This window comes from Cinclus cinclus, chromosome 1 (assembly GCF_963662255.1).
Source record: "Cinclus cinclus chromosome 1, bCinCin1.1, whole genome shotgun sequence".
Lineage (NCBI taxonomy): Eukaryota > Metazoa > Chordata > Aves > Passeriformes > Cinclidae > Cinclus > Cinclus cinclus.
The window spans coordinates 66,537,304-66,556,166 of record NC_085046.1 but is presented as its reverse complement, the minus strand read 5'-3'; the positions used below and the strand labels follow the sequence as shown (position 1 = coordinate 66,556,166).

Sequence of the window (18,863 nt, the reverse complement as noted above, 5' to 3'; positions counted from 1 at the left end):
TTTGTACATCTTGAATACTTTCATTAACTAGTATTTTTGACAGAAGGCCATCCTGTGAGATATTTAAATTCTTTCTATGTTCTTTCTGACAATGTATTTCTATTATCCAATTAATTTTTGTCTAAGTTGAAAGAACATGCAGCAAGATATATCTAAGGGACACAACAACAAAAAAACCATGACCATATGAGAACAATGATTTGTAAGGTGATTAGTATTTTTAAAGTGCTGTTGTTAAATATATAAAATGAAAGAGATGAAAAGCGATTCAAAAGCAAGTTGACTATGAAAGAGAGATAAATGCATTTAGTCTTCCTAAATTCATGATGAATAGGACAGATTGGTAGCACATTTTCTCCTCCTGCCACTGAAGAAAGAAAATTGTAATCTGTACCCCAATCCTCTTAACTTCATCAGAAGACCATACAGACTGACACAGTACATATTTCAATCACATTAGCTGATGCTGTTATTATTTACTCTAATATTGAAATGGAAGAATTTTGATTTGATGATATGAATTTACGAAGAACTTCCATGTCTCTTTATAAAACTATGATAGAGAGGGCCATAGGCCACTAAAAATTCTGTATTTCATCACAGATTAAGCAAATAACAGTTTCTTATACCACTGTTTCAGTCTCACCCCATTCAGGCCTAAAAGCCCATTTCCCCCTAGCAAAAGCAGGAGTGTTGACTGCACAAACTCAATCTCCATTTTGTTACTTGCAAGCAATACTCAAAAAGAGTAACACTAGAATTTCCATAAAAACTTCAATTATTACAATAAATATCAAGTTCTGTGATGATCTAAACAATAATTAAAAAAAACCCCAACATTTTTATTTAAAATGTAAAAGAGTGACAACATACTGTATTCTAAACCTTTCACCTTTAAATTCACAATTTGGTCAACCAGTTGGTGATTAATACAGTATTACATTTAAGCTACCCCACCTAGACAATTAACAAAGAACTACTAATCTCAAATCAGCCACATGACCAATATTATTAAAATGCCCAGACTAGTCTTCTATTGTCCCACTTGAGTGCAGCTTCTCAGCAGTTTGCCAGGAGCTGCTGTCCTTCATTGCTGATAAAAACATCTGACAATGGCCTACAACAACTGTTTGTGATAATTCAAGTGCTCTGAAGAAAGGGCTCACAAAAGTGTGCATTTATAGCAATCTGCAAGCAGACAAGATGCCTTCAGCTCCTTTGGTTTTAATAACATTCCCTTTGGAAAGTGAATCAGTTGAAGACTGTTCCAATAAAATAGTAAGTCAAAGTCTAGACAAGGCATGAGCCGTTGCCTATACAGTTTGTGACAACGTCCTTGATTTTCTTTCTTCCACACTTTTTTTCCAAAGACCAAGCAGTGAAGGCAGTTTGATTTTGTCCATATTCTTACTGTAAACATTAAGAAATATACCAAGGACAACCAGTAAGCCTGACCACACGTACCTAGAGAGGAGGCAGAGGAGGGGAAAAAAGTTACCATTAGCACTTTATCTGTAGCAATTACATACCAATATTTGTGGATTAAACAAGCCTCACATTAAGAAGAGAAGAGTTGAAGTAAAATCCCCCAAAAATCAGTGGGCCCTGAGATAGAATTTCCCTGAATCTTTATTATTACTATCCTTCCACGCTTCTTTTTTCCTGTCCTGACTGGAGAGCTTATTAAAGTGCATTTTTAAATTAAATAACAACTAATCACTAGGTGTTCTTTCTCACATGAATAAAATAATCCTCAGAGATTTTAGTATGTTTTTCCTTCCTATGGCTATGAGTGCAATACTGTCTGTTACTGGTCCAAAATGTTTTTTTCACTCAATGCCTTATATCCATACTTCCCAATGTAGGCCCATTTTTGTTTCAGCTCTCCATTCTTTTAGGCATCAATATTTTTAGCTGGGGTAAATTCTATTTAGGATTTGCATGCAAGCTTTTTTCTTAAATGAATTTGTGTATAGAAATAAAATAGAATTTTATGTTATTTCAAACCTGAAGCAATTAAAATCAAAGTAGCAACTCAGCTGTATTTTTTCAATGTAAGCTCTTAAAATTTTAAAATGGAATAAACTCAAGCTCGAACTTTTGGAAATTTAAATACAATTATTTAAAAGGGCTAGCTAAGAATTCAAATTTGAGTTTATAAAAGCAGGAACAATACCATAATCGAGAAAATACCTTCCTTTAGCCAAATTTTCCACCACAAAGAAAGTAGCCAAACAATTTATGTATCATAAGCCCTAGATATTATGTAAGGGTTTCCTTAAATTTTCTTTGTTGTCTTCTTTAGAAAAATGTAAATTCTTTTCTACTGTACAATTAGCATCAACAAACCAGTCAATATTTACAGTAGATTACCAACATTTGTAGAAGATATGAAAAGACAAGCATTAAACTCTGAATATGATTAATTAGTGTTGTTATATTTCCATAATGAAGCACATATTTTTTTATAAAATACTTTGTAAACCACTAAAAAACTATAAATACTTACTGTAACGTGAATGGCTTTGCAAAGAACAAAAAAGAAAGCACAATGGTCATTGCTTTTCTTCCTGTTGTTACTGCAGAGGAAAGTAAATATTAACCTCTTTAAGAATTCAGTTACAGAAAAAACAACATAACAAGGGCTTAGCAGGTAACCTCAAAAAACAACTGTCTCACGAAAATGATGATCACACCCTTGGTGCAAACACAGACTGCAGATGCACCAGAGCAGCATAGGAACAGTGTGATTTTTGAAAACAAAATCGGTACTCTGCCAGTAGTACCGTCTGCAGTCACACTACGTGCAGCAAGGAAATTTCCAGAACAAGACTTGCTATTTACTAACTTCGTGCTAATCAATCCACAGTCTCTGAGAGCAACATGCAAGTAACTGATGATATAAACTCATCTGTTAAAGCTTGGATAAACCAAAGACCAAAGATCAAATATCTTGCCATTTCCACCTCATGTTATTACAACTCCATGGTGTTTTGGGCTCTATTTTTGAGTGGAATGGGATTATCCTCTCATCATTCTTTTGAAGTTACTAAAAATTTCCCAAACAGTGCAGAGAATTAAAAATTTGCTTAGAAGCCTAAGAGACCAAGGATGTCAGATTTCAATGACTGTGTTAGGAGGTTTGCCTCAAAACCACTAAGAGACATTCTTCTGCATGTGATCTGTTCATTAAAAAGAATCAAGGCAGTAAGAAGAGTGGAGAACACAATCCTGTTTCCAAAACACAGATAAAAACTCTTTGGTTGTTCTGAAATTAACTATAGCTCCAACAAATATTTGAACTATTTCAATGCTATCTGCAATGAACAAGCATAAAGCATTACTAGCAAATTGTGTACCAGGAAAGCGATGTAGCTAATCACTGAAACAAAATCAGTAAATGAGCAAAATTTTTAGAAAATGTTTAAAAACAAAGTAAGAATGCAGCCAGGCACATAAGTTGAGCTATGGAGGCTAGGGGCCTGAGAAGGGTTATTCTATATGATGCAACAAGGTTCTCACTTGAGAAAGACCCAGTACAGGGTGCAGGAGGTCTGCACCTCAAGAATATATTTTTTTTATTATCAGAAAATATTTCTTACCCTGAAGTTCCTTTTACTATACCATACTGGTAAGTCATATTTGTGTAACAACAACCAAATTAGTCTTATTGCAACACACTGGCAAAAGGAACCAATTACTACTGATGCACTTTCACAGTGCTTCGGCTAGAAAAGCAAGTTTCATTCTTCAGAACTCTACTCCACAAATAAATATTCACTTAAGAGTGTTTTAACAGTACAAGAAACAGCCTTCAGTACTGCTTCATCTGCCCCAACTTCAACTTTTTAGTAATAATTTTCTTTTTACATTTTAAGAAATTTATGCACATCAAATAAAATGATTTTCTATTACATGAAAAATTAAAGGAGAGTGAAAAAGAAAATCGAGTTTTAATTAGAAAGCAGTTTACAAATGAATAATTTAAAAAAATGGTTAAATTACTTCAGTTTTTCTAATTACAATTATTTCTGTTCTTTCAAATCAGTTATTAATTAAAATATTTATGTAACCATTTCCTTCTAAATTAAGTGTCTTTTCTTCTTTTTCCCAATTAAGTCTGATAATTTCTCATTCTGCTAATAGAAATACAATTTTCATTAAACTCTTTCACCCCACTCCCCTCAAGAAGGGGGAGGGTGGATGGGGGAGCTGGGAGGGACAGTAATGAATGTGGTGTTCTTCTAAGGCACAATAAACATTTTCATATTGCTACAGGCAAGACAGAAAGGGCTCAAGAATTAGAATTGTCAAGGTCAGCCATAAGAAAACCTGGGAAAGGTTTACCATTCTACAGCATTTTTAAACTTTTTTTTTTTTTAGTACAGAGACTTTCTTTTTTTTTTTAAGAGGTATTTTAATACATGAAATAACCCTCTCCTCTGGGTCAATTTCCAGTCAGAAGAGCTACTGGACATAGTTAAAAGCAAATACAAAACAGATATGCTGCAGAGGAAATAACTGATAGGAAATTAGAGCATGCACCCCTCAGGTCAGAGAACAATTACGCATTTTCCCCTCCACTACTGTGAGTGGAGCATTACCAGACAGAAACCAGGGTGTCTTTTAGGGCAAGAAGAAAGTAGCTACATGACATCTTGCTACACCTTCCCCCCTACTTGTGATTAATGTTTGTAGTTTCATGTGCTTAGAAACAATGTCACTACCTAACATGCCTAGAAAGAACATCTTTCCTTTTCCTTCAACGTTTTAAATGATACAACATCCTTTCCTTTCTGTATTTTCCTATGAATACAGGATGAGAGACTTGAAATTATTCAGCCTGGAGAAGAGAAGGCTCTGGGGAGACCCTATAGCACGTCACAGTACCTAAAGTGGGCCTGCATGAGACCTGGAGAGAGACTCTTTACAAAGGCATGCAGTGACAGGACAAGGAGGAATGGCTTTAAACTGAAAGAGGGTTGCTTTACATTAGGTATTAGGAAGAAACTCTTTGCTGTCAGAGTGGTGAGACACAGATTACCCCGAGAAGCTGTGTCTGCCTTATCCCTGGAAGTGTTCAAGGCCAGTTTGGATGGGGCTTTTGAGCAAACTAGTCTAATGGAAAGTGTCCCTGTCCATAGCAGGGGAGTTGGAACTAGATGGTCTTTGAGGTTACTTCCAACCCAAAGGATTCTGTGATTCAATTTCTCTCCTCCATTTAGAACAGTGTTTTTTTCTGCACTAACACACAGCACAGACTACATGCACAAGTTTCCTTAACAGGCTCTTCACGGTTGAAACTGTGGCACAAAAAGAATCAGGAAGCTCTCAAACACATTCTACCACGTGAAGATCCATGCTACGCAAATCAGTCAGCACAAAGAACAGAAAAAAAGCTAGAATAAACAATTCTCAAAAGCTCTGTCCTAAACAATAGAATAGGATTACTTTGTTTTTATACAAAGGCAGTAAAAATACCATTTGTTCATACCTGTTACAGCGAGAAGGGCACCAAAGATTTTAATCAAAGCTAGAACAAAGGATATTCCAAAATACCCAGTCAGGGAGAAAAGGAATGCATAACCATAAGTCTGAACTGGATGCTGCAACAATAAAAAAAGCCGGTTAGGAAAATTTAAAACAAACCCTGAGGTATTGCAAAATGACATAAAACTACAGACTTTAATCAACTGCTTGAGCAATAATAAGCTGTTCAACAATGCATTCATGCAAAAATCCTTATTTAATTTTAGTTAAATAATGGAAAAAATAATAATGAAATTATAAGCTCATAAGTCTGGTCCTGTGATTTTGTTGCTTTTTAAAACATTACCCTGTCTTATACATCAAAGACTGGAAAAACTTGCTTACAAGTTAACCTGTTTACACAATGAAAATAGAACTTTAGAGAGAGAATTGATGAGATTTTCTAAATCATACAGAGCAAGGTTTTCCAATGATGTTCTTCACAGAAAAAGGGAAATCTTTACACCTACCTTTGAGCAAAATGTTACTGCAGGGCTTAATCCACTAGTGCATGTTAATCCAAATAAAATATACACAAAACCTATTGAATAGGAATACAAAACCTAGAATAGTATAAGAGAAAATAATTACTAGGTGATACTATACAAAAAGACAAAATTAAATGCTTTCAGATGCTTGGCCCTATTAATACGCTCAGCTTTTGAGAGCTGAATTTGCAGGGCTTGATGGTAATTTTACTAGGATTTACATAATAGTTGATGTACAGTGAAAAGCCAACATTAAGTGTTAGACACATTTTTCCTACCCACAACAACACAGAAGAAGTTTGGAAGGCTAGTCAGTTAATAATATCCTGAGGTCAGTGCCAACTGTGGCAATTCCTTCAAGTTCAAGATTTCGCAGCCTAAATAAAACTTCCCACAACCATGCAATTTAATAGTCAGAAGAACATGTTATACTTATTTCATTTTCTGCTACTTATCCAGCACAGTAAAGATCTGCTTTACATTAAATATGCAAAGGGTAGCACAGAATCACCAGCGTAAGTTTCATCAGTTTACATGCATGGCACATATGCACGATGGTTATGGCATACAGAATTTTCAAACATGACCAGCTCAGAGCTCAGAACACTCAGGAAGCAGGTAAGCTCTTTATTTTGTCTGCACCCTTACTCAATTAATAGCTGCACTGAGCAACGAAACAATCTTCATCCATCCTTTCCCACACTGAGCCAACAGAATTAGAAGCTGGAGCTGTCCATCCATCCATCCATCCATCCATCCATCCATCCATCCATCCATCCATCCATCCTCCCATGCAGCAGGAGGCATTCAGCTGTTTGGGCAACATTTAGCAGCCTTTTCTTGTCAACAGAACTACCCTACACAATACTGGCTAGCACATGCTGATCTACTATGATTTCAAAACTCAAGTGTCTTGCTGTATCTCAGTTATTGAGAAAAATCTATTAAAAATTATTAGCAATTCCATGACACAATAGACCATTTATCACTGCTCCATAATAAAGGAAGATGCATATATGTTTAAAGAGTGGACCTGCTTTCAAACACTTAAAAACCAGTGAACAGACCCTCAGAGCTTTCACTTGATTGTTTATGCACATTGAAGTCAGTCCCTAGTTCTTCACTTGCCTCTGCATCCAGCTTGTCTCCCTAAGTACCCAAAGGCTTCAGTTTTCACAGCCAGGAATAAGTACCACATTCCTATTTCCTTGTTAGGCAGTGTAAAATATATCACTTCCATAGAATGACACACAAGGCAAAAATCAGGTATAACCTTCCAGAACTGCAGTAACTATTTCATTTTCTCTTTTCACACTTGTTTAAATCCTGGGTACTTCCCAAATTTGACAGAGCAAAAGAGACCCTGTGGATGACAAGTTCCTTTATTGTCCAATTTTATTTCCAGATGACTGTCCATTACACATGATCTCCAATTCAAATTAAATTTTTACCCACAGTATAGAAAATTATTTCCAAAATTCTGCTTGTACTTCTGCACTGAATTCTCTGAACAAAATCTTGAAGTGGAATGTCTAAACTGCAAACAAAACCTTTATATCCCAAACCATTACACTCATCCTCTACAAGTAGTATGAATATACAGTATGAGGACCAACATTTGTCAGACTGATATAGAATAAAAAGCAAAATCCTGGAGACAGCAGGAATTTCATAGGTAAGGCAGCAATGACAGTCAAAATGCAAAGTGGACAAGAAAACAGCGACAGATTTGGTTTCAGCACTTTGGTTTCAGATTTTGGAAATGATAGCTAAAGAAGGCTGCACCAGGTCACGTGGCTAAATCTCTGCCCCCAGCAGAAGTCAACAGTGAATATTAAGAAAAAGTACAAGAATAAAAACAATACAGTGACACTGTTTGGTATATATTCTTCTACCTTCCAGAAACTTCCAGCTCATACTTCTCAAACCATCTTAAATCACTTCCAGCCTTAAATGAAGATTCCTTCAAACTTTTTCTCCATTTATGACACTATTCTCATGAGAAATTAGATTTTTCTAGTTAAATATCAAATACATGCCAAATACAGAAAAATAAATTTCAGTACCTTTTTACCTGTGGCATATTCATATCATGCCCTTTACAGTAAAATATTTACTTATATGTACCCAACTTCAGAGAAAAATATGTTAAATTCAAAGAAGTTTTGTCTAAAAAGAAAAATAACCTCAGACCATATGAACAGATAATATGCATTCCAAGTAAGTATATAACAAACACTGAGTAAGACACTTTCATAATCTATTTCACTCAATCAGGAATACAAACATTTACCCAGAGTTTTAAAAAATTTCAAAAGACTTCAAGAAACCTGCCTCCCAAGTGCTAGCACACTCTAGACTATGAAGCATAGCGAGTAAGAAAAGCAACATGTTCCATGTAACACATGTTCAACTACACCAGAAGAACAGTGTGTATTTTTCAGAGATTAAGCTCATGATCATACAAAAAACACTACACTGATCTCAGGCCTGCAGGGTAGGCAAAGTAACTGTTGATATAAATTAGTGTTTCTGTAACTGCAATATACATCTGAAGTTGCACACAGAAAGCAGCACCCTGGAAAGGTTAAAAAATGCAACATAAAAATCAGCAGTTCTCAGACAAACAGAAAACTCTAAGAACAGTACACCAAGAGCTTTTCCTTCCATAAGCAAGAGAAAAGTACATTAAGTCCCATGCTTTGTCAATGCCTTGCCTATGATAAAACATGTGCTTTTAGAATTGCAAATGTGGTATTTACCATTTCTGAATTAGAACCATTGTGCAACTTCATAGCTTTTTCCTGTACATTTCCTATAACGGCATCAGCGCAGAGGGCAAGGGATATTAGGATCACACCTATTAAAACAAACAAAAACCTCTTCAGAATATTCACCAGCAAAACAGTGGCAAAATGTCCAAGGAATATAAAAATAATAACCACCCCTCCCCTATAACATATTCTAAAAGTCAGAAAAAATATTTCATGACACCAGTACAAAGCAGTGCCTATTTCCACTCTCCCTCCACCAATTAACCCCTGAGCACTGTGTGTCTCTAAGCTTGTTGGGAACACTTGGACATTGCAATGAAGGAGCCAGCTGTAGTTTTTGTAGTAGCAAGAGCACCAGAGTATCAGCTGTGGTTAGTTAATGAAGTTAAATAATCAGAGAAAATACTCTTTTTGAGTAGTTAATCCTTCATTATTTTTTTTCCTGACAAAGGCAAATAGAAATGTTAGCTGCAATGGTAAAACAAATGCAAGAGGACTGACAGTAGAAATCTCTGATGACTGAAACATTAATTTAAAAAAAAACTACTGTTCAGGTACAAACTCCATGGTTTTAGGTTGCCGTTTATGCTCACAATGAAGCAAGCTCACTATACAGTCACTCCTGTAATCACCTTTCCAATAACAAAACGCTGATGACTCTAGTCATGTCAGTCACAGCTCATTTCCAAACCTATGAACTTTCATGACTGTTGTATTTAATGATCACATGTTGAAATACTTTTCCTAAGTATACAACATTACAGAAGATACTGATCATCAAAATACAAATCAAAACCTTCTCTAGTCTTGGTTCCTTAAAAGATTGTGTCATGGAAGAAACAAGAAGACTAGAAACAAGCAGTGTTTTATTTTCTTAAGCCTATGTTCTTGCAGTTGGAGGTGGAAGATTTAACATTTTTAAGGCCCATGAAGTTTAAGGTGGTATTTTCTAGGCAAAAACTTCTAAACCAGTGTTTTTAGTTTGGGAACCATTTCCTTTCCATGGCTAGAACTTCGAGGTGTCTTCATAATTCAAAATTATCAGGCACTGGAAAAGGTATAACTCAACTGAAAAGAAAAGATGTGATAACATGAAAAATACTGATAATGCAAAAATACAGATATCTCATCTGCGTGGATTCAGCCCTGGTCCAAAGATGTAATAACAGCTCCAGCTCAGCAACTTCACTGTGTAAAATGATGGATGAACATCTCTATGGGCATTCTCCATCATAATTCACATTCCAGCTGTGCTTAATGGCCCAGGCACAGCATTGGACAAATGCATGGTTCAGCACTGGACTGAAACAAAAAGGCTACCTGCAACTGAAGCATCAGTGCATCTGGAGAGGAGAAATGTGGAGACAAGAAAAACTTACAGCCATTACACAGTTTGGAGTGTGAGGAGAATTGTTCCACTCACTGTGACCGTGCTAAGCAGAAGCAGCAAAGCCACGGATGAGACCAGCAATGTTGCATTGTATGTAAAGCATGAGTAAGAACAATTGGAAAAACTGGTCCCAAATTAGTTCTGAAAGAAATCTACATGGAAACAGTTCTACAAAAATAATTGGAACAAACTCAGGAATCCAATTATCCTTTGTCATTTGAGAAAGAAATTCAACCAAGATTTTAAATCCAAGCTGGTTAAAATCCTTGTTTTGCTTCTGATTTTAGATAGCTTAAAATGTGACAACTCCACCTAAAAACTACAGCAAATCTGCCTGAGATCAGCAAGTATATAGTTCTGAAATGGAAAGATACTTAAGAATTTAACTAGAAAATACATATTTTTAAGTTTTAAAATGTCCCAACTGAATTTCATTATATTTATTTTAATATATATAGACTGGGATATGTCTTTCTTGAGAATACATGAGACATTTCAACCAAAGGGGTGCAGTTTCTGGAAATTTTAGAAACCTAAAAACATACACTTTGAACAAACTCTTCCGCCACAGAGAGAATTCTGCTAGTGCAAAGCTACAATGAAACTTGCATTTTTAGTTGGATACCCAAAGCCACTCCAACAAGAGCTCAGAACTTCTATGGGATGCTTATTGCAAGAAAAACCAAGCATTTTTTAAAATTCTAAAGTATAATATGTCTTTACCTGTCAAGTTGAAGTTTGGTGCAACTGTGCTGTCAGCTAAAGTAAACCATATTAATCCAAGGCTCATACATAGGGCAGCAGACACATCTACAATATTGTAACGCTTTCCTACAAAATGAAAACAGCAAGAATGGACTGTTAGTATTCTCAGAATTTCATATTTATCCTGTTTAACAGACTAGAAGACAAAGGAAAAATTAAGTCACTATTCTATGACTCAATACTCTGGTCTTTCACAACTGGACTTAAGTTTCTTCTACAACAGAAATTCCTACCACAGGGAAGGACCCTAATTGGAAATACCTGATTCTTGTGATCAGCTTTGTTTTGAGTCCAGTTACAGCACTGACACAAAGCACATCCTCCCTGAAAAAGCATTCTCTTAGCAACTTCAGGACAGCTTAGATGTTTCTTAATACTTTTCCCTCATACAAGACATTTCAGCTGCTTTTACTGATCTGAAAGAAGTCAACTCCAAACACTAACAGACAGCTTTGGTGCTCTGGGAACCTGACAGTGTCTTACAGTTTGAGAGAGAGAGGCTGTGGAGGGGAGTGGAAAAGGAAAGTAAGGACATGAAAAAGCTGGAGTTAGTGTATCTTGTTTGAAATAACACATTGTTTGCTCAGAAGCTGAACTTTGAACATAAGCTTCCAAGGGAACTTTGTTGAACTGAATTTTTGAAACAATAATAAAATAAATAGCTTCTGAGACTACACTACTACAGCACAAAAGTTTCTCAAAGCTTTAGGGAAATACCAATCACTTTGCACCAAAATCATAAAAATTTACTCCTAATAAGAGGTTAATACTGTGTAGGCATGTACATATGTAAAATTGAAATCTCCTCTGAAAATTCAGCTGGTTTCAGAAGGCCAGAATTACCTACAGTAACAGAAATACTGCATTCTAGATTTTGTTCCATAGTACTTGCCCATGTGGTGCTTTATTGAGTAAATTTTTGTGTATTGAACACAAATTTTTATAATATACTTAAATCTTCTAAATCCAGAAACACTCAAGTATATTTATTCACATAAATATAACCTTTGTCTGGTCTTCTCCATATTGCATTTTAGGACTAGCAAAAGACATGTAAAAAGAAGGTGTATTTCTGATTAAACATTCAATCAGAATTTAGGAATTAATCTTTTCAAACAAGAGTAGGGATTTTCTTCACAACTCATGGTTGGATTTTTTTTTTTCCATTTCAATAATGAAATTGTTTCATTTATGAAGTGATTTAGTTTAGAAAGCAAATTAACTCTTCATAAAAATTAAGAAAGCTTGTGTAAAAATGGAAGTTTTGCAAGCGACCTGTAGAATGTTTTTCCTTATATTTTCTGTTGATCTAATTATATTCGTACATTTTCTTGTAAGATGCTCCAGAAATACTCATTTTTCCTCCTATAGGAAAAATTCGACCAGCGGAATTAAAAAATGTACAGGATTCCATCTATGACTGCCTCCCAAAGAAGCAATTAAAAAAAAAAACATAGCAAGACTAACACTTACCTTGTATAAAAACCCCACCTATCATAACTGGAATCAGCTTACAGCACTTGAAGATGACTTGAGTAGGATAATTCAGATATCCTAAAGAGGTATTTGACAAGCCCATAGTTCCCACTGTCAAAAATGCTATTATCATGTAGGTTTTGCCAGGAATTCTACAAAACATAAACATACAAATCTTGGCATTACAGATTCATCTAGAGATTTAGCTTGGAAAATCCAGGTAAAGAAATACTTTCATAATACAACCTTAACATCTTTCTCACTGAATTTCACTTCATATAAATTTAAAATGCACATAAATGTCTGATTTCATATTTAATTTCTTTCAATTACTATGAATAAAAAACACAAATACAAGACAATAAACACTTTGTGGCTCATTAAGTATTCAAGCAGTAGTTCTTTAACCTCCTTCTGAAAAGGCATGTTATTTACACAAGAATCAAGACAAAGGTTTCAGGTTATTTAGCAAAAGAAACGCAGAAGACTGGTATACTGAGCTAACCTGGATCTTAGTTCTGTCACAGGTCACTGTGACAAGTTCTTTGGTGAAGTTTTCACGTGAACCTTGACATTTTTAAAATGAAGTTGAAAAAAGTACCATTGTTTTATTAAACTCAATGAAACTAAGAGAGCAGTGATTCAGATACCATGAACAACAGGGCTCGTTTAACGTTTTCAAATGTTTTTCACAATTTGGTGAACTTATCACCTGACAACAGATGATCCAACAGCTACTTTTGTGCTCGCTTTGTGATATTTTTTACAGTTATTGCTGTACATGTGTTCAGCTATTTTTCATTCATACTCAGAACCACGCTAAGAACATAAGGAGCTGTCATGCTGCAATCCTGTCTTATCTGTAACTTATTATGTGATGCACACATACTGTGGGGCATGCACGAAAAATTCAAAATTTAAGAAATCCAGATTTCTGCTTGTCTACAAGATGCCTAGGTTATAGAAAATAAAATGTAAAATGTATTTCAGATCTACATTTCCAACACAATGCTCTGTAAGCATTACCAACTGGTAACAATACCCCATAAATACCAGTAACTCAAAAGGTGCAATATTATCTGATGCATCTCAAAAAAATCAGATAACTTGACATATAAGCTGCCAGTGTTTAAAATAAAAGGAATAATTTATCAACAACAAAGTTATGTTGTTTGGCTAAAAAGGAATTTTAAAATCTAAGTCCAGTACATGCAAAATCATCCGAGGCTGACTGCAGGTAAAGAATACTAGCTATGTTCAACTAGAATATAAGGCAGCTTTAAAATGCATGTACACAGTGACAGCCTATATTGAAGTTTCCAGAGTGCCTCAGTAAACACTCTGCAGAGGCTATAGATGTGTACGAGGCTGCAGAACAGCTACACAGAGTCAGAAAATATCCCATTTCCATGGGATTCAAGACATCAATAATCTCCTTGGTCAACTGCAGTGAAGACACAGAACAGTTCTGCGGCAGTGTTATGAGTGCTGTCTTAAATGGAAACTACAACACTTCAGCATATCCTCTGATGCAAACCCACTCAGCCACAGGGCAAGAAGAGAGCAGACCTCTGACACTCTCCAAGATGCACAGCATGTTAGAGGAACCTCTTGGTGAGGAGGTGCCAATATTTGAGGAAAACATATTCACTGACAGATGGCTTCAAGTGCTGGGAAGTGCATTGGCTCTATTCTAGATGTGATAATCCCAAGCAACACATACATGAGTCGGTCTCTATCAGCCACCTTAAGGATACAGTATGTTCTGTAAGTGGGACAGTGACAGCAGAGTCAACAAAACTACTTACAGGTTTGAAATCCAAGTGGGTGCTTCTAAAATATTCTCTAATATCATTCAGCAAATTCACTTTCTTTTATCTACAGAACTGCTAGCAATGCCTCAAAGTACTCACATTCAAAAAACAGAAGTTAAATTTACCATAAGTATCAAATGCTTCTAATTTCATGGACAGTGGGTAAAATGCTTGGAAAAACACATACCTTCTTCTTTTGTCCTGAATCAACTGCAATTCTATTAGTCCAAAAATGGAATAAAATCCAAATTGCACTAAAGTGAGGTACCAACCAAAAGGTTTAAAACCTTCCACTGAAAATATCAATTCCTATAAAAACAAAAACCCACCAAAGTCATGTACATACACCAAAATATTAAATGGACAAAAAATTCAACAGACCTTTTTCCTTCATGTACATGCAAATCTAGGCTTTGCAGATGCTGGTTATTGACTAGATTTATCTGCCACATGTAACTTGCAAAGTATTGAAAAAGAAAAGACAATTTAGGTTCTCCAAAATGAAAGAAGAAATTTTCTGTTGTTGCAAATACACTAAAATTAATGGATCAATTCATTAGGGGAATACATTTGATCCATTAGTAATTATCTCATATTACAAATGGCTTCCTGCCTGCTCTTTTGCTGCTTTTCAGTTAATTTACTTCAGTAGATAATTTTTATTCAGATTTTATAAATATCTCAGGATAAATTTAATACAAACTTTCTCTAACAAACATCCTTACTGATAATTTTCAGCTTTTAGGAATGCACACCTAATATTTTGGGTGCCTACAATAAGTAGCACTCATGAGTTCATAAATTTGCGTTCTGTAGGAATATTTTAAACCAGGGCAATTTTTAATGGAAAAATACATACATTGCATAAAGACTTATGTAGGTGTATCAGTTATACAAATGAAAGGCTACCTAATATTTGCCTTTTTGAGATTCTGCTTTTAATTACTGATCATGGTCTCTTAACTCTTTTGAAGTAACTTTATGTTAACAGACCTCTCAGCTACTTTTGAAAACTGCATTAGAAACAAGATTTTTAATTATCAAGTTTTTTAATCACTGCTTTATTGAGAATACACAATAAATTTAAAAATAATTTTAAAAAGGGAACAGAAATGTAGCTGCCCAAGATAAAAGATTAGCAGAATGGTAAATGTTTAACTAAAATGGCATAAATGTTATGCTTCTGTTTAACAAACTACCACAGTACAAGTTTCAGCTCTGTCCTGAAAGCAGAGAGAAAAATAAGACAACAGTAACTGTACAATACTCATAGAACTTTCGGAGATCTAAAGGTTTCAGCATCAATAAAGACTTCAGTGTATCTTGCACACAGAAGTAAAAGATCAAGTTATGAAAGGCCAAGTGATGGAAATTTTACAGGTGCATGAACTATAATGGGAACTTAGATTATATATTACTTGCAGTTCTTGAATACTGAAAGGCTGACTTTGTAACAAATATATAGTTTAAACACCTTTACATACTAAAATACACACTCTATTATTATGCTATTGAAAAAGAGAAGGGGTAGGAGGAACTGGCCTAAGACACAAGTTCATAATATTTACCTGTAAATATCCATAGATTAGATAAAACATAAAAACTCCAGAAACACAGATGAAAAATTGAGTAGGTTTGCTAAATTTGCTGAGATTCATGCCAAGAACTACAACATCATCTACTGATTTGATATGGGGAGACATAGCTTGTGATTTGGAAGGTACACTGATAGAAATGTATTTTCTCGATGAAGTGAATTTCAGATCCATGGTTCCTGGTTCGCTGCATTCGGGGCTATTGTTGTCTTCCCCTTGCTTTTCTCCTGTGTGCTTTCCGTCTGAGGGCTGAAAGAAATGCTAAAATCAGATTGGACATAACATACAGCCTTCCAACAACAACAGTAAATGAACGTGACATTTGTAGGGAAAATATAAAGGTTTTGGAGTTTCGTTGAATTGTTTCTATTCACAAATTTTACTTATCTTTTCTGATGTCCAAAGCTAACATCAGCTAACTTTGTTAACACCAAAGTTAACACCAGAGGCCATCAACACTTTATGAAAGCAGTTTTGCTTCATTCCTACACTCAACATAGCAAACAAACCAACCAATCAACCCCAAAACATCCACAACAGAACACCAGCTTGACTTTCTCAACACCTCTAACTGGTCCTATCATGCGCTCACAGGAGAGACTGCTTGGGAGAGAAGTGATCTCCATGGCCAACTCACAGTGAAAGAACTGGTATTGAAGCACTGTGGTTCTGCCTACTTTCCTTCATCTTCTGAGCAAAACACACCAGTCCATAACATGGGAAGCCTTGCTAAAAACTACAGGATTGAGCCTACGGCAAATTACAAGCATGGAAGTGGTAGAAGTTATCCCCTCATCCTCATGTTTATTTACTATTTCTTGCACAGTTTTTCAGAAAAGAACATGGAGATTGAAACAAGCAAATTGCAATGCCAGTCAGACTATTTATCTGATGAGGTCTTTGATATGGCAATCCCTTTATCACATATCACAGTTATTTCCACATGTAACAAAGCAAAACCGGATGACTGAAGCCTAGAGAAGGAATGTAGCAGATTAGCAGACTGTTCTCCAGCTCAGCAGACAGTAAATATGATATTTGACGTTTGTTTTGTAAAGATAAAACAAACTGGTCAGCCAATTGTCCAAAGATTTTTAAGTGCAGGTCAGCATCAATTTTAGTGAGCAGTCAGTAATTAAACTGTGTTTGTCCCAAAGGTTTAGTGATTTTTCTCAGCTGAAGAATAATTCTCCTCATCACTCCTTTATATAAAAATGCTTTCCCCATTGTTTTAAAATTGAAAATGTCCTAGTATATGAACACTAGATCATGCAATAAATGTAGACTGCAAGAACACTGGTAAATACAATATATTATAAAATACTAGAACTTTTAAGGTTAGCTGAAAAATGAAGTATTAGTACAAAGCTTGCAATGTGCTTATGTTTCATTTTTTCATATGATCTACTTTCAGGTTGAAACAAGATTCCTACTAAAATTCTAAAAGAACATCTTGGGGAGTATAACAGAAATTTAGGGGCTGTAATAATTGCTAGTGCTTAAATTCATCGCTCTTCAGCTGAAGATCAAAAGTGAGAGGTAGAAAGTCTACCCCTGTGGATTTTTTAGCTAATCCCAACATAAAGTGACCAAAAAAAAAAGAAAAAAAGTTTTATACTATTTGTAGTAAAACCAGAAGAGCACTAATGTCAGACAGTGAGGCAAGAGTGAGCCTTCCCATACAATATAATAGAGTTCAGATCACCCTTAGAGAAAGACTGAAATGGCAAACAAGGATTATCGGGGTGGAGGAAAAGGCTGCCCATCTTAGGAACTGAAATAAAATGAAAGCATAACTTGTCTAGCCTAACAAGACCCCAGTGAAAAGAAAATAGACCTGCGTTCAATATAAGTATGGAGAAAAAACAGTTTTAATTTTAAGGACAGACGAATGAAAGCAAGTGGGTATAAAGAGATCAGGAACAAATTTACCCTTTCCATCCCTAGACTATCTGTATTCCAGAACAGCCCAAAAATGAAAGAAGGAACAACGTGACTGATTTTTTATGAAGCTTATAAAAGCTATTGTGTATATCCTATAGTATATTGTTGAGATTGGGAATGACAAAGAGCAGTCCTTTTTAATCCCATGTTTATAGCATCCCATGTCTGAGCTGCCTACAAAAGATGCTTGGTGATTCTACCTGATCCAGGATACGAATTATTATTCTTCCCAAAAGAACTGCATGCAAAGTCAGGACTTTGAAGTTCAAGCCCAAAGATCAAATCCCCACGAAGGAAAATCACTGTAGTTCGGAATGTATCCCTTGCTGGCATCTCAGCTGAACTTGGATTTTTGTTGATGCCTGCTCAGATCTTCCCTGTCCAGTGAATGCTTCCCCTTGATAGGCACCCAGCATTTGTTAGTGCCACAGTTTCTCAGTGGAACAAATGCTGCAAGAGCAACCTGAGACTCATTTTTCAGCTAAGTGGAAACAGAGTATGATATATGCTCAGAAGAAGACATGGACATTGGTGCCTCAGGAGTCCAAAAATTGGGTATTTTAGTGATTGTTGAGGGAGCTTGCATAGCATCAAGGCTTTTTCTTTTTCTCTCTCTGCCCACCCCTGCAGTGAACAGCCTGGGGTGTGGGCAGCAGGCTGGGAGGGGACACAACCTGCAGATGACCTGAACTTACCAGAGATATTCCCTGAAGTTTCACAGACAGCAACAAAAAAGTGAGAGGAGGGGGTTCAGTGAGGTCAGCCAGCTTTTGCTCAGGAACTGGCTGGACACCGCTCTACCTGTGGGAGGAGTGGTCATCTATACATCACCTGTTTTGGTTTACTTATCTTTTTCCATTTTTTCCTCAATTTCTTAAAAAAGTATTTATCTCAATCCATATTTCTTTTTTTACTCTTCCTTTCCTCCCACCCCATCTACTCTGGAGGTAGAGAGGAAAGTGAGCAAGTGGCTGTGTAATGCTGAGCTGCCTACTGGCATTAAACCACACAGTTAACAAAATCTTTGATTTTCATCTATTCTTATTAAAAATATTTCTTCAGGAACATGATCAGATTTTACAGTCTCT

The 18,863-nt window shown here is 35.7% G+C and overlaps 1 protein-coding gene across 2 annotated transcripts; it reads right to left on the bottom strand.

Moving 5' to 3' along the window:
- Nucleotides 1-905: 905 nt before the first annotated feature.
- On the bottom strand, nt 906-16,050 carry SLC35B3 (solute carrier family 35 member B3). 2 transcript variants are annotated; one of them, XM_062499086.1, is made up of 9 exons: nt 15,805-16,050; nt 14,424-14,545; nt 12,420-12,574; nt 10,905-11,012; nt 8,780-8,877; nt 6,000-6,092; nt 5,495-5,606; nt 2,510-2,579; nt 906-1,464 (listed from the first exon to the last, which is right to left on the bottom strand). In XM_062499086.1, the coding sequence occupies exons 1-9, from the start codon at nt 16,003-16,005 to the stop codon at nt 1,314-1,316; spliced, it is 1,110 nt and encodes a 369-aa protein (XP_062355070.1). In that variant the 5' UTR covers nt 16,006-16,050; the 3' UTR covers nt 906-1,313. The 2 variants fall into 2 exon arrangements, with proteins under 2 accessions (XP_062355070.1, XP_062355062.1); XM_062499078.1 differs by lacking the exon at nt 6,000-6,092 and having other exon boundaries at nt 15,805-16,014.
- Nucleotides 16,051-18,863: the final 2,813 nt, after the last annotated feature.